This window comes from Artibeus jamaicensis, unplaced genomic scaffold (genome assembly GCF_021234435.1).
Source record: "Artibeus jamaicensis isolate MK-2021 breed Jamaican fruit bat unplaced genomic scaffold, CSHL_Jam_final scaffold_474, whole genome shotgun sequence".
NCBI lineage: Eukaryota > Metazoa > Chordata > Mammalia > Chiroptera > Phyllostomidae > Artibeus > Artibeus jamaicensis.
This window is the reverse complement of record NW_026522046.1, coordinates 47,884,262-47,907,244: the sequence shown is the minus strand read 5'-3', so window position 1 is coordinate 47,907,244 and position 22,983 is coordinate 47,884,262. Positions and strand designations below refer to the sequence as shown.

At 42.8% G+C, this 22,983-nt stretch overlaps 1 protein-coding gene across 9 annotated transcripts in view; it reads left to right on the top strand.

Moving 5' to 3' along the window:
* The window catches only part of ITSN1 (intersectin 1), a 169,997-nt gene that overhangs the window by 73,148 nt on the left and 73,866 nt on the right, over window positions 1–22,983 (top strand). For all 9 annotated transcript variants that reach the window (XM_053657689.1, XM_037127146.2, XM_053657685.1 and 6 more), the window contains 8 exons: window positions 3,019–3,082; window positions 6,082–6,219; window positions 7,072–7,184; window positions 10,158–10,420; window positions 15,218–15,367; window positions 15,452–15,592; window positions 20,647–20,734; window positions 20,866–21,005. In XM_053657689.1, coding sequence (XP_053513664.1) covers window positions 3,019–3,082; window positions 6,082–6,219; window positions 7,072–7,184; window positions 10,158–10,420; window positions 15,218–15,367; window positions 15,452–15,592; window positions 20,647–20,734; window positions 20,866–21,005 — 1,097 coding nt within the window. The remainder of the gene's footprint in view (window positions 1–3,018; window positions 3,083–6,081; window positions 6,220–7,071; window positions 7,185–10,157; window positions 10,421–15,217; window positions 15,368–15,451; window positions 15,593–20,646; window positions 20,735–20,865; window positions 21,006–22,983) is intronic.

Genomic DNA, 22,983 nt, shown 5'->3' with positions numbered 1-22,983 from the left:
GGTGGCTGCCCCTCTGAGAGCGTGTTGCGGGCCTGCAGGTGCCATCGATTGGTCCCAAGTGGAAGGAAGTGAGAACCTGAGCTTGTGGCCCGAGCTTGTCCACCGTGGTGTGACGCTAGTGCAGCAGTGGGACAGTTCCCCCCATTGATCCTGGGTTGACTGAATGAGCACCCTGGTTGGCGGCTGCCTCCGTTCTTCACAAGCTGACGTGTATGCTCTCGCACACTCTTAAAAGAGACAGTCTTGTCAACTAGAGCAGGCTCGTTCCTTAGTCAGGACTCCGCAGAATTCTCAGACTCCTGTGAATGCTACCCCTCTTCTCAGAGAGCTGTTTTATCGTCTTCTTACAGTCCAAAATAACGAAGGTGCTAGTGTGGTTATCCATGTATTAATCACAGAGGTCAAAGCCATTGTTTGCTGTCAAGCATTAAATTCATTTAATTCTCCGTTCCTTCCATTCATGCTTCCTTAACCAAACACGAATGCCCAGAGCAGGATTTATGAACTTGAGATTTGTATTTGTCCCTGTAATGTTTCCTTATTGGCCAGTACCTCAAAACTGATATCCTTTTACAAATGTAGGCTTCCACAGGGTAGTTCTGTGGCTTGGAGCTCGAGTTTATGCTGTTCTCTTTGGCTGAGAGGCCACCTTAAATGTTACTCTCTTTCAATGTTTCACAGCCTTGTCTTAGGACGTATAATGGAGTCAAGCGTTAGAATTGCAAAACACAACTGATCTCCCAGTGCAGAGCTCCACACAGCCTGTCTGTAAAGAGCACAGTAGGAAACACCTTAGGCTGACGGTCATACAGGCGCAACCACTCAACTTGCTGTTATGATATGAAAGCCGCCGTAGATCATGCTTAAATGAATGGGCATGGCTTTGTTTCAGTAAAACTTTATTTACAAAAATGGATGGTGGGCCGGATATGGCCTGTGGGCCGTGGTTTGCCAGTCTCAGTTCTCGACCACGTCCTTCATTCAGAGATGAAGGACATTCCTCTCAGTGGAAGCAGTCTTGTCATTGTCGCATTAGGAAGTGGGAGGAGTCAGGACTGGAATTGTGTCTTGTGATAGTCAGGTCTGGGGCTCATTCTTTTCATTTATTGTTACACTTTTTATTCGGAGTAGGTGAACTACTGTTTAAATGTGGTTCTGAAGTAAGGAAAATTTTTACAAGTATAAATTAAAGCATTCACTAAAGTTTTGCTAATTCATCTTTAATGCTGCCAATTCTAAATCCAGTGTTTGAGACTAAATAAACTGATCAGTGACCTTTTTTCATTCCAGTATATCACAGAACCTGTAAGAACTTTCCTATCAATTTAATAAAGATTGTTTATTATTCTTAGATGTTTCCAGTGCACACCCAACCGGAATGTGTACATATGTTCACCAAAACTTAGAGTGTTCACTGTTCGTAGCAGCTCCAACTGCGGTTCACTGTATAGTAGTTTGGATTATGTCCAACAGCAATGGACAGTAGTGTGTGGGCGAAATAAGCCAGACTTGACATTGACACAGAATGCCACCAGAAGTCAGGGTATGCTCGGTGGGAGGGGATGATCGAAGGGAATTTCAGAGGGGCTTCGGAGTGCTGATTCACGATCTGGGTGCTGTTCACTTGACCATGTCTAGTCTGGAATTGAACTAAGCTGCATATATCCATGTACACATGTGAAAATACATAAATATAGACCAATGTGGGTTTTTTTTTGCCCATGTTTTATACGTAAGTAGAAGTTAAAATATTGTCAGCTGTACTAACTACCATTTATTGAACACTTTCTATGCGCTAGCACTGTGCTAAGCTCCACATTATGGCTCCTTACACGATGGGTTGTAGAGTTGTGAGTCTGGAGAGGACTCCTGAAATGAGCAAACCGGGGTCCAGCAAGTGAGGGACTGCCTGCCCGGTTCACACAGCAGGCTCCAGACTGAAGCAGGACCAGCGCCCACAGCCTCTGGCTCACCAGGGCTTTTTCTGACGTTCTCCGGAGGTTCCTGTGCCAGAACCTGGCGGCGGTGCTCAGAGACTCCTAGCCACTACTGCGTGCTGTGGCAGAAGGTCTACTTCTGTGATTTTTGGTGAGGTGCTGAGTGAAAAGTGAAAGAGCTAGAAGCAGCAGTTTGCACCCAGGAGCCTTCCCAACTTGCTTGCCACTGCTTTCCGCTCCGTGGTTCAGCAGCCGTCCTGGGACCATGCACCTCCCACGGCAGTGCTGGCAATGAGACGTTCATTAACCTGGTGCTGATTTATTGAAACATGCAGAAGCTCCCGTTGTAGGCTTTGTCTGGTGCTGAAGGCTAGTTTAATTCCCAAAATGAAGACATTTACAAGTACTGTAAGAAGTGAGAGCTGACTTTGAGAAGAGTTGAACTTCTAGGAGTTCTTTTTAACTGCTGTGATATTAGCCATTTGTGCGGCCTGGAGCAAGTCGCTTTTTTCTAAGTCTGTGTACGAAGGGTTAGAAGAGTTTGCGCTATGATCCTGTTGTCCTCTAAAATTCTCTGAGACTTCTTGAATTTGTCTGGTATTAGTCATGGTGGAGGCAGCAGCTGGTGGCAGAAGAGGCTGAATTTAGAGAGAATATGTTTCAGCCTTGTAAATAAAAGCCTGGTTCTTTTTTCCCTTGTATGTATGCATGTATGTATGTATGTATGTATGTATGTATGTATTTATATTTAATTGTTGTTCAAAAAAGCCTGATTCTAATAGAGATGGCAGTCTGGGCCAAAGGACAGGTTATAGTTTGAAGGTAATCTTTTACGTACTCATTCTTCATGAATCATCATTTAACAAACATCAGGTGCCAGATGCTCTACTGTGCTGTGTGTTTCTTCCCTTCTTCCTTGGGGTTTACTTTTCTCTTTGAAAAGCCTCTTAAGCAACAGCGAATCTCGTTGAACGGACCGCGATCACCAGACACCACACAGCACTTGTGTGCGGAACGCTGGCCTCGCGGACCGCACTGGTTTGCCGACTCAAACTCACACTTCTTCCCGGCCTCTCTCTAGGTCCCCAAGCAAGGACGATTCTTATGCAGTCAAGTTTACCACAGGCACAGCTGGCTTCCATATGGTAAGGGATGAAAAGTTCCTTGGTTTGTTTACAGTGGAAATTTTGTTTCTATGTTTGTTTTTTAAATGTGGCGTTTTTTTTTTAAGATTTTATTCATTTATTCTTAGAGGGGAAGGGAGGGAGGAAGACGGAGAGAAACTCTGGTGTGTAAGGGGTACATCTAATGGCTGCCTCCGGCAGGCCCCACCTGGGGACCCGGCCCACACCCCGGGCATGTGTCCTGACTAGGAATTGAGCCGATGACTTCTCAGTTCAAAGGCTGGCGCTCAGTCCACTGAGCCAAGCCAGCCAGGGCTAGAAACTTTATTTCTTAAATTAGTCGGGCCTCATCAGTATTTAGATTAATACCACTGTTTATAGAGGTGATATGCTTAATTCATCTATGAATTAAGGAATTCAGGAATATGCTTAATTCATCTATGAATTAAGGAACATGCTTAATTTTTTTATGACTTGTAATGATTACCTGTTTTATATTTTCTCCTTTGGATTTTGAAAAACACAAAAGCAAAGAGATTGATATAGTAATTTCTCAAGAACTTATAAAAGAGCTTAGATAAGTCTCAACTCATGGCCAGTCCTGGTCCTCCTCTCCTCTGTCCCGATTATTGTCACGGTATCATTTTCATCTACTAATAATTCAGCTTTTATCTCCAGAAGAGATGGGTTTTTCTTTCCAACATGACTATAATATTTAGCCTACCTAAATTTTTTAATAGTAATTCTTAATTTAATCAGATAGTGTTCAAATTCCTTAGACTGCCTCATAGTTTTTTTTTATGGTTGATTGAAATAAATGTATTTTGCAGGAATTGGTTGATGCATCTTTTAAGGCTGTTTTAACCTATAAGCCCTTCTTGTCTTGTTCTCCACTCCTTGCCCCCTCGCCTTCCCCCACCAAAACCCTGATCATTTGTCTGATAGCTTCTTATAGTCTACTTTTGATGGTTGATTCCTTGTGATGTTAATTTATTCCTGTAATCTCTGTAGATTGCTAATCACAGCTAGAGCAAGGTTTTTCCGCCTGAGCATGATTAACATTTTGGGCTTGACAGTTTTCTGTGGGGGCCTGTCTGGTGCATTGGGTAGCATCTCTGGCCGCTACGTACTAGGTACCTGCAGCATGACCCCACCCCCAGAGGTGACAGTCAAAAATGTCTCCGGAAATTGACAAGTGTGCCCTCCCTGTTTTCTGCAAGACTACATCAGAGATGAGACTGTGCGCTTCCACCAGGAGGCACATCGCTGTCATTGTCGAATTGTAATGATCTTTAACAGCTGTGGCTGAGCCTTGCCCGGGTCCTACAGGATTCCTTACGTGTAAATGTTAACCAGGAGGGTGTCTGAAGAACTGTGTGTCTCAGTTATGCGTGGGGCGTTGCTTCTGCCCTGACGGTAAACCTGGTGTGTGCTGCTTCCCACCACGTTCGCGATTTGCTGCAGAGCGCAGCGATGCGGTTGCGTCCTGGGGGGTCCAGCTCCAGTGCTGCCCCTGTCCCCACCCTGGTCCCTTCTGCTTTGTACCAAAGGGTCTGCCTTTTGTAGTAGCACAATAATAGACCAGTTAATAGATACGTATGTCTGAGGCACATCCAGAGCTCTGTAGGTCTGGATATGTACCAGTATCCTAGGGCCCTCTGAAGTGTAAACTTAAGATCTAACATTTATGGAGGTTGATTGGCAGTTTATTAAGTTCTCATCATCTTAGAATATATTGAAGTGTTTAAGTTTCTTATAACCTGCCTTCTTTGAAAAACATACTTCAAACTTCTCATACTAGGATTTTATTATATTCTCCTTCTACACAGTAAAAAGATATTTTAAGTAGTGAGGATCAAACCATTATTTAGGCAGATTGGGGTGGGGGGGAGATAAGAATTGTACTGCCTTCTAATTGGGCTCACCTGGGAGTGGCTAGCAATAGGGTGTGGAAAGGGGAGGCCAAGGGTGGGGTTTTCGTTCGTGCCTCTGTTCTGTTTGAAAACAAGTGTGGCATCTGGAAAAGGCATAACTGGAGGACACAAAGGAGATCAGTGGTGACCAGGGGCTGGGGGCAGGGGAAGGGGGTGACTTCGGTGCTGAAACTCTTCTGTACATAGTGTTGATCATACACAGTGTGTTCAGAACTTGTAGGACGTGCTCTCCAGAGGCGTAAATGTTACTGGATGGAAACTTTACACCTTTACAAAAAAGAGTTTATGCCACCTGAGGAAGTTTCAGATTTAAGAGGAGCGTTTTGATTGAAGGCATCAGCCAAGCCAGCTTCCCAATGTAGCATCTGTCGCCGACTGACATTCTCAGGAATAGCTGTGTTGTTCTGCATCCTCTCTTGGTGCCCACAAGTCAAGTATAATTACATTCTTGGACTTGCTAGCACAGTCTTTTTACTCTAAATAGCCACTGGAGTAAGTTGATTACAAAGAATTGTGGGGATTGAATTCTGAGACTAAAGAGTGGAAAACTCCTTACCGGTGGCTGGAGGCCATAAAGGTCCACCGTGTAGGCCTAGATCTGGGGTTGGCCTGTGGAGCCCAGCGAGCTCACACCTGTTTCTGTAAATGCAGTTTTATGGTGGAAACAACCCTGGCCGTTAGTTTATATTTCGTCTCTGGCTGCTTTCCTGCCACAAGGGCAGAACTCAGTGTGATGGAGACTGTGTGCTACAAAACTTAAATATTTACTATCTGACCCACTAGTTCGCTGAGCATAGTATTTAAATACATATAGAATATAAGTACGATACACTGTAAATGGGCTTGCAAGGATCGAGAAGAGTGTAATTATACCATAGGTAACATTTATTGAGTGCTGACCACCATTTCAACTATGTGGATATCTTTGCACCAGCAGTGTGAAATAGGCACTGTTTTTATTAAAAAAACACTCGATTGGCCTGCAGTCAAAATTAAGAAAATAGAACATTTAAATTATTCATGCATGGATGGTAACAAGCACACATTTGCGTGAAACTAGATTGCAACCAACTTTTTGTTGAATAGGAATCTTTCTGACATTGATCAAGATGGAAAACTCACAGCAGAAGAGTTTATCCTCGCGATGCACCTGATTGACGTGGCTATGTCTGGCCAACCACTGCCACCTGTCCTGCCTCCAGAATACATTCCGCCTTCTTTTAGGTAAGGAACACGTGGCTTTTACAAGAGACTATGTGCTGAGTATGTGAATTTTAAACTTGGCTTTGTTGGCTCTGTATCTTATAGTCATTTTTATTCCTGGCAAGTAAATCAGATATCCATGAATGCAAGGAAATCTCATCTGGGTTCTGTGCTAATCCTGGGAGTGTTCCGTAAGTGCTTAAAGTGCACAGACAGGCAGGCTGTGCAGACACTGTGGGCTCCGTTCAGGCCGTCACAATAAAGCAGGTCTCACAATAAAGCAAATTGTAATCTTTTTGCTGGTAGAGGGTCTTACCTTCTTCAGTTTGTAAAAAAAAAAAAATGCAATACCTGTGAAGCTAGTAAAGCAAGGAGCAATAAAACAAGGTCTGCCTGTATTAGGAAAACATCAAAAGATTGGTGATTTTTGTACCATTCTGTAGATTTGAAGCTCACCAGAAATTTTAGCAAAGTGAAACCGTGTCAACCTGTCTATTTTAAATAAAGCAAAAGATTCTGTCTATAAATTCTACACATTTGAAAGGGCGACAGTAATAGCAGCTGCCACTTCCTATGTCCTGGTCACCATTCTAGCCTCCGTACAGTTATTCACTAATTCATTTCTTTAGAATTGTCCTAACTTTGGTTGTGGTTCTGAACTTTGAACAAGCTTGGCATTCAGAGTCTGATGCTGTTCAGATATTCATTTTTAAAAAACTCTTTATAAATGTTGAGGATCGAATCTTTTCCTTTTTGTCATCGTGCCATGATATATAGCATAATCATTAAAAATTCTTTTTCATAACTTGCTCATTTCCACCTAGACAGCTTTACATTAATTTGTTTCTCTTCTCTTCTTTCTTATGACTGCAGAAGAGTCCGGTCGGGCAGTGGCGTGTCCGTCATAAGCTCAACCTCAGCAGATCAGAGGTTACCAGAGGAACCAGTTTTAGAAGATGAGCAACAACTAGAAAAGAAATTACCTGGTATGAGTTATATCGTGTTATACACCTTCTATTTCTAAGGCAAAGATAGAGGTAGAAATAAATCTGGCTTTTTATTGACATTCTTGCTATATTGCTTTAACTAGCCTTAGAAAGGAGACACTTTTAATACACGTTTGGATTTGCATATATATATGCAAATACATTTTATTTATATTATATATATATATATATAATATATGAAAGAACATTGTATACTCTGTTAATGTACCTCTGTTCTAGCTTTTAAATGGAAATCGGGTTATGAATTACTGAACAGAAAATTTAGGAATATTATCTACATAGCCACTCAAGTTGATAAGCCTTTAAGGAGATTGCTTAAAATCACCGAGATAGGAAGTAAAATTGCTACTGTTATTTTCTCATATTGTTTGGGAGAATTGAAAACTTCTTAAAAACAAGAAGCTATTTTAAATGTAATGTGAACCTGTTGTAAATAATCCTCATTTATCATGATAAACCCATCATACTATTAAAATATTCTAAGGTGGCTATGAATTTTTAATGATGTGATAATAGTTGATACCAAGAAGCAAGTGAAATTCATGATGAAGTCTCTTTGTGTTAAATACTTTGTTAGTGTTGTTTTGCTACATTTCAAGTGCTTGGTGGTTAATTGACCTCAGGATCTAGTTTTCTCAGTATCCTCTTTAAACTAAATTACTTTTTGTTCACTGTTAAATCGCTTAGTGAAAATGTTCTTTGTGCAAGTGTGTTGAGTATAGTGAAGAATCTGAATGTTAATAATACATGGCCCATACCCTCTAGAAGGTTATAATATAGTTGAGGGTTCAAGACATCCGTGGGAACAGCCATCAGTGTGGTAGGTTCCTGAGGACAGTATTACAGAGCGGGCAGAGCTCGCTCCTGGCTGGGCGTCACGGGCTGGCAGAGATGCAAGGAATTACACTCTGTGGTCGAGCGCACATTCAAGTTCAACTTGAAGATGAATGAGGTTATTACACGTGGGATGGAGGAGCAGTTCAGGTTGATGATAATGGGAACAAAGACTCAAAGGAAGATAAGGACAGGTTTAGAATATGGCATGTTCTTTATCTGTTGGTGGTAGACATTTAAAGCTTGAACAGGCAGTGAACATCAGTTTTTTGTTTGTGCATTTTTTCTTTCAACAACCATTTATTATGTGCTTCCTGTGTGTGAGAAATAGGGCCAGATATTTGAATTTAACACATGTATAGAGACTTATCAGGGCTTTTTTGAGGTAAACCTCAAATAACAAAAATTGATCATTTAAAGTATGCAGTTTGGTGGCTACTTCAGTCAGCTTGGGCTGCCGCAATAAAGTACCACAGTGTGGGCTGCGTGTTTCTCACAGTTCTGGGGGCCCAGCAGTCCGAGATCGGGGTGCCCTCCAGTTCAGCTCCTGCCAGGTCTCTCTTCTCAGCTGCAGACGGCTGCCTTGCTGCGGGGCCCTCACATGGCCTCTCCGCATCGTGCACCGGGGAGAGAGAAAACGTTGTCTCTTCCTCTTATAAGGCTCAGACCTCATCGTGAGGGCCCCACCCTCCCAACCTTGCCTCACACCTAATTATAAAGGTCCCACCTCCAAATACCATCACACTTGGGGGGTTAGAGCCTCAACATACAAATCGGGGGTGGGGAATCCCCCAACGGGTGGGTTCAGTCCATCACAGTGGCATTCAGTACATTCACGGTATTGTGCAGCTACCGCCACTCCTCAGTTCTGAAGCTTGGTCATCCCCCTAAAAGAAAACTCCGTGCCCAGGGGCTCCCCATTCTCCCTTCTCCGCAGCCCCTGGCAACCACACAGGTCTGCTTCCTGTCTCTTTGAATTTGCCTATTCTGGCCGTACAGTGGGAGTCATTATAGCATGTGTCAGCACCTCATTCCTTTCTGAGGTTGAGGGGACTCAGTTTTAAGGTGACTGGTAAAGGGGCTGCTGCCTCCTGAAATCACTAAAAGAGCAAGAAGAACAAGAAAACCGGAACACACCTGCCATCTTTGCTCTTTAATGCCTGGCTGCGCTGTGCAAGGAAGGTCCATCTAGAGCAGCGAAGGCCAGACAGGAACACAGGGAGGCGCTGAGTGAGGGTGCTCCCAGCTGCAGGTCTCCAAAGTGTGAAGTGACAGTTCTAGAAACAGAGTGGGGGCAGTGGGGGTGCACGCTGCACAGGCTGGCAGGGAGAGCTTCCCGTGGCTGGGGTTGGGGCGGGGGGTGGGCATGGAGGAGAACACGAAATTGAGTGACAGATGCTGCTGAAACACTAGTGAGCGACGTGGAGGATGGGATTTTTCTTTTAAAAAAGTAAAATAAAATGAATGTAAACAAAGTGTTCACAAGGATTAGAGGGAAAAAAATTATTCACTTGGGAATAGCCTAAAGTACATAATTGGTGTTCCCAAAGAAGGAAATTGAATGGATTAGAAAAAAATTATTTACTGAATGTGATCTACATAATGGTTAGGACACGGCTTGTTCCTTAGTGTGAAACACAGGGCACTTCCACCTTCACTCTCTGAAGCGGTCTTGTTTGTTAGAATAGACACATCTGTGTCACTGTAGGCTAAGGGGAGAGAGAGGGAGGAATTCACCGCACAGGAGAGTTGGGGGGGTCATTTGGTGAATTGAGGTCATGCAGAAGCTCTCCTTGACCTTGAGATAGAGTAAGCATGAGAGAGGAGATTGCTGTAGATGATGCAACATTACTAGGGAAAGATTCACATGGAAACAGTGTTGGGTACTTTGAACATCGTGGTGCAGCATCCATTGTGGAGGGGAGCCTGTGCAGTCCAGGGGCTAGGTGAAGGGCCTCGTTGCAGTGTCTACAAACTGGGCACCAGCAGAAAGGACGCTTAGAGGGTCCCTGTGTCCATTCATACCACAAATTTTCTAATGTGCCATTGAGTCTTTCCTTCTACGGTGGCGTGTTGGATGTCATGACTTTTCATCCTCGCTGGTTTCTTGTTTCAAAGTCACATTTGAAGACAAGAAGCGTGAGAACTTTGAGCGAGGCAATCTGGAACTGGAGAAACGAAGACAGGCGCTCTTGGAGCAGCAGCGGAAAGAGCAGGAGCGCCTGGCGCAGCTGGAGCGCCAGGAGCAGGAGCGCAAGGAGCGGGAGCGCCAGGAGCAGGAGCGCAAGCGTCAGCTGGAGCTGGAGAAGCAGCTGGAGAAGCAGCGGGAGCTGGAGCGGCAGCGGGAGGAAGAGCGGCGCAAGGAGGTGGAGCGGCGCGAGGTGAGCTGGCCGGGGGCGCTTTCTCGCCCCTTTCACAACCGTTCAAGTGATGTGTTAGGAGCCTTTATTTCTCTACAGTTCAGTAGTTTTAGTACCTTCACCCCACAAAACTCCTTACCCGTTAAGCAGTTCCTCCCCTTCCCTCCCTCCCTCATCAGCACTGAACCCCACTGATTTATATTCTGTCCGTAAAGTTTGCCTGCTCTGGCCGCTTTCCGTAGATGGAGTCACGCAGTGTGCAGCCTTCGGTGTCTGGCTCTCACGTTCGACCGCGCTCAGGGTGCATCCAAGCCACAGCGTGAATTATGCCGCGTTCCTCTTTATGGCTGAATAGCATCCATCACATATCCATTCATCACGGGTTGTTTCTCCTTTTTGGCTGTTATGAACAATTTTGCTATAAGCATTTATGTGTGAATTTTTGATAAGACAGTTTTGTAATAAACCAGTGAGATCAGTTAAGTATTTTTCCAGGCTTTTTTTTCCTCTGCATTTATATACATACATAGAAATATAAAGGTTTATGTGGTAAAAAAAAAAAAGTTGGGGATTTAGTGTAATTTTTTAATGTATTTTATTGATTATGCTATTACAGTGGTCCTAATTTTTCCCCTTTGCCCCCTTCCACCTGGTACCCCCATTCCCTCCAACAATTCCACTCCCCCAATTCATGTTCATGGGTCCTACGTATAAGTCCTTAGGCTTCTTCATTTCTTATACTGTTCTTAACATCCCCCTGTCTATTTAGGACCTACCAGTTGATACTTCTTAATCCCTGCACCTTTTCTCCCATTCTCCTCCCTCCCACACCCTGTTGATAACCCTCCAAATGCTCTCCATATCTATAGCTTTGTTTCTGTTCTGGTCATTTGCTTAGTTTGTTTTTTTCGATTCAGTTCATAGTTGTGAATTTATTGCCATTTTAATGTTCATAATGTTGATCATTTTCTTAAATAAGTCCCTTTAACATTTTCTATAATAATGGCTTGGTGATGATGAACTCTTTTAGCTTTACCTCTCCTTTGGGACCTCCTCTGGGAAGCTCTTTACTTGCCCTTCCATTCTAAATGATAGCTTTGCTGGACAGAGTAATCTAGGTCGTAGGTCCTTGCTTTTCATCACTTTGAATACTTTTTTTAACATTTTATTTATTTATTTTTGGAGAGAGTGAAAGGGAAGAAGAAAGAAAGGGAGCGAAACTTTAATGTGTGGTTGCCTTTTACATGTTTCCTACTGAGGACCTGGCCCGCAACCCAGGCATATGCCCTGACTGGGAGTCGAACCCAGGCTGGCGCTCAATCCACTGAGCTACACCAGCCAGGGCTTGAATACTTCTTGCCAGTCCCTTCTAGCCTACCAAATTTCTTTTGAGAAATCAGCTAACAGTCCTATGGGAACTTCTTTGTAGGTAACTGTCTTCTTTTAAGATTCTTTATCTTTAACCTTTGGCCTATTAATTATGATGTGCCTTAGAGTGGGCCTCTTTGGATCCATCTTGTTTGGGACTATCTGTCTGTGCTTCCCGGACTGGTATGTCTATTTCCATCACCAAATTAGGGAAGATTTCTTTCATTATTTTTTCAAACACATTTTCCATTTCTTGCTCTTTCTCTTCCACTGCTCGCATCCCTATGATTCAAATGATGCTACTTCTGAAGATGTCCCAGAGGCTCCTTGGCCTATCCTCATTTTTTTAGATTCTTTTTTCTTCTTGCTTTTTTTTTTATTTTTAAGATTTTAGTTTTAGAGGGGAAGGAAGGGAGAAAGAGAGGGAAAGAAGCATCAGTGTATGATTGCCTCTCACACACCCCCTACTGGGGATCTGGCCCCCAACCCAGGCATGTGCCTTGATTGGGAATTGAAGCTGTGACCTTTTGGTTTGCAGGCTGGCACTCAATTCACTGAGCCACACTAGCCAGGGCTCTTCTAGCTTTTTTGATTGAATGTTTTTTCTTCCTTTTGTTCTAAATCATTGATTTGATTCTTGGCTTTATTTCCTCTACTGTTGGCTCTCTGTAAATTTGTCTTTATTTCACTTAGTGTAACCTTCATTTTGTCTGGGTCTTTTTTATGCTATTGAAGTACCCAGTAAGTTGAGTATCCTAATAAGCAGTGTTTTGAACTCTGCATCTGATAGATAGCGTATGTCCATTTCATTTAGTTCTTTTTCTGGAGTTCTGTTCTGTTTTTTCATTTGGGCCATGTATCTTTGTGTCCTCTTTTTGGCAGCCTCCATGTGTTTGTTTCTGTGCATTAGGTAGAGCTGCTTTGACTCCCTGTCTTAGTGCGGCCTATTAGAGAAAAGTGCACGGGTAAGTTAGATGGAGCAGCACCTTAGATAATTGCCAGGGCTGGGCAACCCGAGTGGCCTCCCTGTGGCTCTGTGTAGGAGAGGGCTCGGAGAGAGGACAGTGCCTCTGCCTGGCCCCTGGGGTTTTGTCCGGGAAGAAGCTGCCTCCTGGCACTCGCCCTGATGCCAGTTGCCTCCATTTCTCCCCATATGGCACTGGTGCCCTTCCAGCTGTTGCCCTGGTACTGAAGCCCAGAGGGAGTGAGTCTGTGTAAGCCCTGAGTCTGTTATGGGCCCTTTAAGAGGATACTCCTGAGAATCCTGCAGTTTCTTTTGCTGCCCCAACCCCCACTGGTTTTTACAGCCAGAAGTTATCTTCCTGGTGCTGGAACCCTGGCTGGGTGATCTGGTGTGGGGTCGGGGCCTGTCACTCCCGAGGTATCCCTCCCAATTTTTGTCCACCACGCGTGGGTATGGGACTATTCATTCTGCATCTTCGTGCCTCTTAGTGCCGCTCCACATCTGTGTCCGCCCCGCCCACCTGTCCAGGTGGGTGTGGCTTCTTAAATTCCTTGGTTGTCGGACTTCCATACAGCTTAATTTTCTGATGAATCTGGGTGATATTTGTTTTGTAGTCTAGTTGTAGTTTTTGCTGTGGTTGTGCAAGGAGGCGAGCCGTGTTGTGTACCTGTGCCTCCATCTTGACCTGACTGGTGTCATTGTTTTTAACCACTGTTACGGTATCATACTAATAATATTCCTTTTTTTCCACTTTAAAAAATATGTCTAGGAAATCTTCCCTATATTGTATGTAAGGGTTCTAAAATTTAGTACCATACCTGGCTACGGGCCAAGCTAATCTCTTGTCTGTCTTTCCAATTTTAGTATATTGCCACAGAAGCAATGCCATGATCTCTTGTGTGAATGAAATATATTTTAAAGGTGTGAAATAAAAAAAATTAAAACTTTGGTTTTAACTTCTCACGATTGCTTTAGAAAACTTGTAGCCATAGCTGCCTTATATATTCAGGCAGGTCCTCACAGGATTTTAATTTCCAGAATGAACAACCAAAATATAGATAACCTTCCCTTCTTCAGTGTAAGACAAAGAAAACAAATTAGAGTATTTATTTGGAATTATTTACAGGCATCTACCATGTGCCAGGCATTTGTAGGGTAGTTGGAGGACGGGTACATAGAAGAACTCCAGGGGCTTTGCCAGGTCCTCTGCCAAAGAGTCAGCTTTGAAAGCTGATGTTGCCAGGGAGGTTACAGAATCTGCTGTGAGGAAGAGGAAATGAATGATTTGGGCGGTGAAGGTCACAAGCTTTTATAAGATTAGTCTTCCTGTAAAACCTCTCATATACTTAAATGGCATAAAGTATAGAAGCAATTGCTATTAATGTACAGGGAAACTGTTTGAGTGTTCCCAGACCCATAAAATAACTTACCAAATCATACCAAATATGCTTAATTATATCTAGTTTTATACTAAGCCAAACATCCTTATAAGTTCTCTTAGGCCTTCCCTTCTGATACCTTAGGACAGACACATGTTGCCGACGATGCACAGAATAAGTGGAGGCGAAGCGCAGATGCTCACAGACACAGTCCAGAGCCCTGGCATCTGGCTGGGGGGGGTGCCGAATGTGGTTCCCGGGGACGGAGTCTGGCAGGGCCACTCTCGCTGCCCGGGCTGTGCTGCCTTTATAACGGCTCTCTGCAGAACAAACACCGAGTGCTGGTTTCATTTTCTCCTTGTTTCCGTAAAAGCGAGAATGCTCTCAGATGTCTTTCGGGTAGTGAAAACAGGCACCAGTGTAGGTCTTCCCTAAAAGCGAAGTATTCCTTTTTTTCCACTTTAAAAAATATGTCTAGGAAATCTTCCCTATATTGTATGTAAGGGTTCTAAAATTTAGTACCATACCTGGCTACGGGCCAAGCTAATCTCTTGTGTGTCTTTCCAATTTTAGTATATTGCCAAAGAAGCAATGCCATGATCTCTTGTGTGAATGAAATATATTTTAAAGGTGTGAAATAAAAAAAATGAACTTGTGACATGAACTTTCAAAAAGAGGGGGAGGCTTACTACTCTCTCATTTGATGGAAGAAAGTTTTTATTTTCAGTTCTGGGTGTTCAGTTTGATTTTACTAGATTTAGGACATTTTTTGCTCTTTATGAGTCAGTAAATAAGGAGGAACAATTTTATTTGGCCCATCAAGCATTGAAGGCAAAAACAGTTAAATTCTGATGGTCAGATGAGCCTGCCTGTTCTTATTTTATGTAAATATAATAGCCTTTACAAACATTCTCTTTGTTCCTTAGAAGTAATACTGTATTTGTATAAGTTTTGTTTTGCTCTTTTGTAATGGAATTTCTTGTAAAGTTTAAAAATATTTCGTCCTTAACAGAAAAGACTTACTAGCTGTTAACATTTATTAAGAGACATTGTATAGCACAAGAACTGAAAAATCGGTAAATCTTTCAACGTGTGTCACATTAACAGGCTGCAAAACGAGAACTCGAACGGCAGCGGCAGCTTGAATGGGAACGAAATCGAAGACAAGAGCTATTAAACCAAAGAAACAAAGAACAAGAAGACATAGTTGTTCTGAAAGCAAAGAAAAAGACTTTGGAATTTGAATTAGAAGCTCTTGTGAGTGAAGTTTGATTATGCTTTGGGAACGTATTAACATCAATCAAAATGGTAATAACACTTACTGTTTTTCATTTGTTAAAGAATGATAAAAAGCATCAACTTGAAGGAAAACTTCAGGATATCAGATGTCGACTGACCACCCAAAGGCAAGAAATCGAGAGCACGAACAAATCCAGAGAGCTGAGAATCGCTGAAATCACCCACCTGCAGCAGCAGTTACAGGTGAGGGAGTGCGTGCCTTGAAAGCTCAGTCCGCATCGAGCCTTTGCCTCGTACTAGGCCCTGGGAAGTCGCGGCGAAGCAGCCGGGTTGTCGGGTAGACAGACTCAGGACGTGTTCGCCGAGCACTGCTGGCTGTGCGGGACCAGCGTGAACGGCGGGGGTGAGACCCCCATCTTCTCTTTGCAGGGCAGACCGACACTAAGGAAGTAAACTCGGTATGCCCTCCCTCAGACGGTGAAGAGTGCGTAGGGAAGAGGGGGGCGGGAGGGCTGTGATTTGTAGATAAGGTGGTCCGGACAGGCCTCTTTGTGAGGCTCCATCTGAGCAAGGACTTGAGATGAGCGGTGGCGCCATGTGGACGTCTGGCAGAGCGTGGTTGGGAAATCGCGGTGCCCGTGGCCCACAGCTGCAGCAGGGAGACCGCTGCGGTTGGCGCAGGTGGGGCTGCATCACGTAGGACACATAGTCCATCGCAGGTCTTTGGCTTTTCCGTGACAGTGAGAGTGAAGAAGTGCAGTGTAAGTGTCTAGGGAGATATATAGTTGGGGGCACAGTGGAGTGCTACTTCCACTTTGCTACCTATGCAAAGTTGACACCGCGTTGTCATGATGTCACCTGTTGGTTTCAGTTGTTGAGTTGGGAGAGGGCATTGAATTCATGTAGATACTGTTCTGCGTATCATTATTTTTGAACTTTTAACTTTAATCTCACCTTCTCAGCGTGATGATTTTGAGATCCATTTTATTGAGTGAATCATGAGTTTATTCTTTTCCATCAGTGAGTAGTATTTCTTCATGTATCCATTCATCTATTGATTGACATTTAGGTTCTTCCCAGTTCTGGACTTTCATGAACAAAACCGCAGTGATCTTTTATTTATAGGTCTTTATGTGGAAATAAGTTTTATTTCTGTTGGTAAATTTTAGGAGTGAAATTTCTGTGTCATGCAAGTGTATGCTTAACCCTGTAAGAAACCGTCGAACTGTTTTCAGAGTGGCTGTGCCATTTTACATTCTCACCAGCACTGTATTGTCGCTTCAGGTTTTCCTCATCCTTGCCAACACCTGGTATTGTTACCATTTTTAATGTTAATTTTTCTGCTTGGTGTGTAACCGTATCTCACTTGGCTTTAATTTGCATTGCCCTGAAGGCTTAATGCCATTGGGCATCGCTTCCTGTGTGTATTGGCGTGTATCTTCTTGTGTTGTCTTCTGTGAAGGAATCTTTGGCCCTCTATTATAGAATTATGTTATAGAGTTTTTTATTCTTGTAACAAGTCTTTTGTTGGATATATGCTTTGCAAATATTTACTCAGTCTGTGGCTTGCCTTTTATTTTTTTGCAATGATGTTTCATAAAGGGCAGAAGTTTGAAATTTTGATATAAAGTTTAATTTGCTAAATTTTTTTTTATAGTTCATGGTTTTTGTCTTCTATATAGAAAACAATCTTTGGTTTGCCTAAGAATATAGATATTTTCTCTTACGTTTTCTTCCAGGAGTTTTGTTGTTTTGTTTACAAGTTTAAGTTTATGATGAATTTCAAGTTGACTTTTATATAAATATAAGGTAAGACGTGAGGTTCATTTTTTCCCAAACCATTACCTACTTGTTCTAGCAACGTGTATTGAAAACACTACCACTTTTCCCACTGAATTGCCTTGGTAGCTGTTGGAAGTCAGTTGACCATATTTCTGAAGCTCTTTCCTAGACTATATTCTGTTCTGTTGGTCTATGTCTGTTTTTTCACCAGTATCTCAGTCTGTTGATGATTGTGGCTTTTTAATAATTTTTCAAATCAGCTACTGTGAGATCTTCGATATTCTTTTTTTTTTCCCAAATGATTTTTGCTGTCTTAGGTCCTTTACATTTCCACATGAGTTTTGGAATCAGCTTGTTTTTACAAAGGCACTTAGAATTCTGATTGCTGTTTCATAAAATTTATAAATTTGGGAGGAATTGACAACTTGATGGTATTGAGGCTTATGATATATTTCTCAGTTTTATTTAGGTTTTTATAAATTTTTCTCAACAGTGTTTTGCAGTTTTCAGTGTATAAGTCCTGTACATATTCTGTAAAGTTTATCCCTAAGTGTTTCTTTTTTTTTTTTTTTTTTCCTTAACTGCATGGGTCACAGCCTCCCGTACCGTTTTGAACAGAACTGGGGGCGTCGTCTTGGTCTTCACAGGGAAGGGTTCGGTCTCTCTCCATTCAGTGTGATGTTGACTGTCCTTGTCTGGGTTTGGTGTCAGGGTGCTAAACACGGAAGTAAGTTGGAGGGGTTTTTTTCTTTTTCCTAAAGATGTTCATGTTGAAATGGTATTTCTTCTTTGAATTTTTGGTGGCATTCACAAGGGAAGCTTTGTGGAGCAAGATCTTTCTGGGTGGAAGCCCTTTAGTTGCAGATTATTCAGTAAAACAGGGCTGCTCAGATTTTGTGTTTCTTCTTGAATCTCTTGATGGTTTCTGTCTTTCAGTGGATTTATCTGTTTCATCTGAGTAGTCAAATATATTTGTGTACAGTCGTTCACAGTATTCTCTTATTATTCCTTAGGACTCTGGTGTCTGTCGTGACGCCGTGTCTTTCATCCCTGGAACTGCAAGTTCCTCTCCTCTGTCTCCGTCTTATCCTCTCCCTCCTCGGCCCCCTCTCCTTCCCCGTCTTCTCTGTCAGTCTAGCTAGACGTTTACTTGTTACATTGAATTGGTTTCTTTTTCTCATTGTATTTTTTCCGTTACCATTTACCCCCCCCCACGCCCCTTTCCACCTCCCAGGTCTCCCCTCCCCACACAGACCACACTGTGGGCAGTGTCCATGCGACCTGTACTTTTTTTTTCTTTTTTGCTCAGCCACTCCACTCTGTGGTATGTTTGTTTTCCATTTCATGTACCAAGGCTTTTTATTCCTTATCTCTATTTTTGGTTTAATTTATTTATTTTTAGCTTCATAAGGTGGAAGCTTACAGCACTTCGTTTGGGCCACTCTGCATTTGATACGGATACCCTCTAATGCTGCCGTAGCTGTGCTACAGGCTCTTCATATGGTGTGTTTTCATACTCAATTCAAGACCTTTGCTATTTTTCCTTTGATGAGTTATTTAGAATTGCGCTGTTTAGTTTCCAGAAACTTGGATTTTTTTTCCAGCTATCTTACTAATTACCGATTAATTTATGTTATGATCTGTGAGCATACTTTATGATTTCAGTCCTTAATCCCTTTAACTTTATTGAGACTTACTGGATGGCTCAGCATGTGTTCTGTTGGGAGAATATTTCACGTCATTTCAGAAGAATGTGCACTGCCTTGTACTCGGGTGGGGCGGCCCTGAACCTCAGTCAGGTCACATTGACTCATGGGGTCTGGGAGTCCGTTCTGTGTGACTCCTTCAGCTGCTGAGAGACGGGTGTGGAAATCTATCAGTTGTCTAAGTGTGTGTGCTTTTTCCTTCATTTCTGTCATGTTGTTTCATGTGCTTTGAAAAGGAGAATACTGGGGTATGACGTAAGGTGAATAGAATCAGACGTTCACTGCTACAAGTTGTTTGAAAATCTTAAAAAATGCACACACTTTTTAAAAGTGTTTTCTTCTATGTTCCAGCTCTCTTTATAAGTCTTTCATTAACTCTTTATCAGAAGTTTCATAAAATGTTCCCTTGGAAAATTTATTAGCTCACTAAATGCTCCGTGACCAAACACATTTTCAGTAAAGGTTGGTACTTAGCGTGCTCATTTACGGATACTGAAATACAAGTTGGCGTTCCCGAAAGAGCGGGGAAGCGAAAGCAGTTCACAGCAGCCCAGGTGCACAGTAGGTGAGGACGCACTGGTCCCCGGTCCTCACTGGACTCAGCAGACACTTGTTACGCAGCAGAGGCAGGTCGCCCTTCTTGACTCGTTTTAGGAACCTGGGTTGTCACGTTTATCTAAGTGAAATGATCTGAGTGATCCTAGCCAAGCTTCATCTCAAACTTAGTTGTTTGTTTAGGTTCAGAAAAGAAACTCTGGTATTGGCCTTGCCTCAGTTTAGGGTAGATCAGAGCAGCTCAGTTGGCTTTTTTTGGAAAACGGTCAAATTTGTACATTCTGTTTTGTCCAGATTTGGGGGAGGAGGGTGTGTGTGGATTGTTCATATGAGAAGATGCTTCCAAATCCTCCCCATTAAGCTAGTAAATCTCTCTACTATTCGGACAAATGCACAGAAAGATTTGTAACCCACGAGCCAGTCTGGATCTAAGGATGCTCCACAAAGGACTGAACGTGTGCTGGGAGTTTGAAGGCAGTTCTCTTTTTCAACCCAAATTGAGTTACAGAGAGCGTTTAAAATTCAAGGTAGAAATAGAAGTTAAATATTTCTTATCACACACTGGAAAGGCTGGCATTTTATTGAAATGTATACAAACTGTATAGGATAATTTCAGCTGAACTTAAACAAATACAGTGCTTGACAAGTTATCCATGAAAACTCCCAGTACCCTGTTACCGTGTGGTTTGTTTTTTTTCTATGTCAATTAAAAAATAGTTGGCCCAAGACTTTTTGTGGACCTTGTTAAAATTGTAGCTCTGTCCTGGGTGGTGGAAAAACCTGTGGTAGCTAAGATTCCAGTGGTTAAAAATCTCCTTGATTTGTGTTTTCAACTTAAGGTGTGTGGTAAACCTCAGTTGAGCCCTATTAAGTATCAAAGTTCAGGACAGAATGGTTTCTATTCAACTACTGAGGCAGTTTACCAACCACAGGGTCATTGCCATCATATTGGATCTCAGCTGAGAGATCATTCATCATTTTCAGTTTTCTCCACTGAGTACATTTTTTAGAGCTTATTAATAGGCAGTAAGTCAACAAAAATTTAAGAAATACCAAGGGAGCTAAGCTTGTCTTAACTCCAATGAAAAGCATTTGGCAAACAGTTAATTCCTTGGGCAGAAAACAGGAATCTCTCTAACTAGTGATTAAATGCAGTTTCACCCCAGAGGCCTTGGGATGGGGCTGGAGGAGGCCGTGAGGGGCAGAAGGCTGGAAGTGCCCGATACTCACTGTCGTCCCCCTCCCTCCCTCCAGGAGTCCCAGCAGATGCTCGGAAGGCTCATTCCAGAAAAACAGATACTCGGTGACCAGTTAAAGCAAGTTCAGCAAAACAGTTTGCACAGTAGGTGTTTATTTTAAATTTGCCTGACCTGCTTTTTACTGACAGAAGTTCCCTTACCTGGAAGAATATTAAAAACCATTCTCCTCACTGCCAGTTTCTTTTTCTTATCTCACAATGTTTTCCTAAAATAGGAGATTCACTTCTTACACTCAAAAGAGCCTTGGAAGCAAAAGAACTAGCTCGTCAGCAGCTCCGAGACCAGCTGGATGAAGTGGAGAAAGAAACTAGATCAAAACTCCAGGAGATCGATATTTTCAATAACCAGCTGAAGGTAACTGTTCTGCGTCTTCCCGCACACCTACGTCCTGCCTCTAGCTTTTCTAACTGCTAGATGATGAGTTGATATTTACCCCCAGGCAAAAAATGTATTGTGCTGGTTGGTCAGCCTTCGTGAAAGTCCTCACATTTGTAGAGGAGCAGTGTATGATCCAAAACGTAAAAATGAACCGACTCCTGTGAATTATGGCTGAGTGCGTGGCCCCGACTTGGCCCCATGGTCCCAGCACGACATCTGTCTCTCACCGGAATCCCGTGTTTACGTGTCTCCGTCCTCTTGTCCGTTGATGACGACATCAAGTTGACTCTACAAGCTGGGCTCCAGTCTTCACCTCTCCCGTGTTCTTGGGAGTCTGCTAAAAAGGGACTTTTCTCTTCTAAAACTAAGAATTGGTCTGCCCCTCCTCAGCTTCAGGATTGTCCCTGAATATAGATCTTTGTTTTGTTACATCCTATTTTAAAGTTTTACTGTTCAGTAGAGAAATTGCCTTGTCTCTGGGCAGAGAGGTGGGTGGTTTTGTCACATTCACACAGTAAAGGTCGGACAGAGCCAGAGCCGGTGGGGATGCGGGCGGTGGTTGCCACGTCCCTGCACCCCCTCCCCTTGAGCACGTCGGCTCATAGTGCAAGCAGACTGCAGGCGGCTCGGCTGGCATCAGCAGTGATCATGTGTTGAGATTTCTGTAGATAGTGGAGTTTTTAGTAATTATGTTCTCATAAAAAACTGGATTTTACACTTTTCCCAAACACTTTCATTTGCAAGCTTAAAATCTTTTATACTTAATTTTGGCTAATTTAGCTTTTGTAGCTAGGAAAAAACAAAAATTCCTGTTTTCTTTTTCTTACTAGAAATAGAAAAAAAATTAGGACGTATATTAGAGATTTTTACTTGACCTTTGAATTGAGATTCTTGGCCAAATTGTCTAGTCATCTGAGAGTGAGATATTTGTGCCTTTCTTTTTTCTCCAGAATAATGGGTAATGAACTTTTCTCAGTTGTACAATTCTAGGAAAGTGCTCTTAAGGGAAATTTATTCAAGCCAACTTAGTGATTTTCTTCACTTTGCTCTCATGCTTACACAGAGTGTGTGTGTGTGTGTACACATGTGCACATGTGTGTGCACATGATATAAGAGGCTATCGAAACAAAAGTTCTGTCTGTAATTGATATGTCCTAGAAATTGCTCCTAGGAGCTCAGTTGTTGAAATGAGAAAGCCCCTATAGTGACGAAGGTTCCTGGTTTAACTAAGGCGTGTATGCTCTTGCTTTCAGAACTTGCTTTCATGGCGGGCTCATTCATTGTGAAGGCAGGAAAGGCAAAATGTTTAGCGAGCAGGAGAAAAGAAAAGAGCTGGACAAAGAGCTGCAGAGCAGAATAGAAGTCGGGGGAAAGGCATGCGGAGGCAGACAGTGAAGGAAAGGAAAACACTCGGAAAGAAGAGGTGCAGAGGCAGCCAGAGGGGTCGGTGTGAATTCCAGTCACAGCCTCACCGTCTCTTATCGGTAGAATCATGTTTGGCTGTTTCATGGTTTACTGTCTTATTTTGTTCAAGATTCCATTTTATTTTTATCTGTGTGATCATTTTTGAAAAGACCTCTTCTGCACAGAAGTAATAAAATTCTCTCTCATTCAGCAACTTGTGAGTGCAGAAACTTTACACAGATTCCTTGAACATAGAAAAATAATCAGAACACTCCCAAGACTCAAAAAAGCTGACAGATGTTATGTGATAGAATCTGCGCCATCCCAGTCGGCCGGCCAACCCTCTGACAGCTGTGCCCTTCAGAATCACAGGCATTTTAAATAATGGGCTATGGCCTTGTAAAGAAAGCTAAGACATGTTGGGGAAACTCAGACTTTTCAGGGCAAAATAGAGTCATTTTTCTCTTTCTGGTGGTACGAGAGACATGAGAAAAGATCCTTAATTAGCTATTCCTGTTGCCGAGAGGGCAGGGTTTTCTAGCCCTGTTCC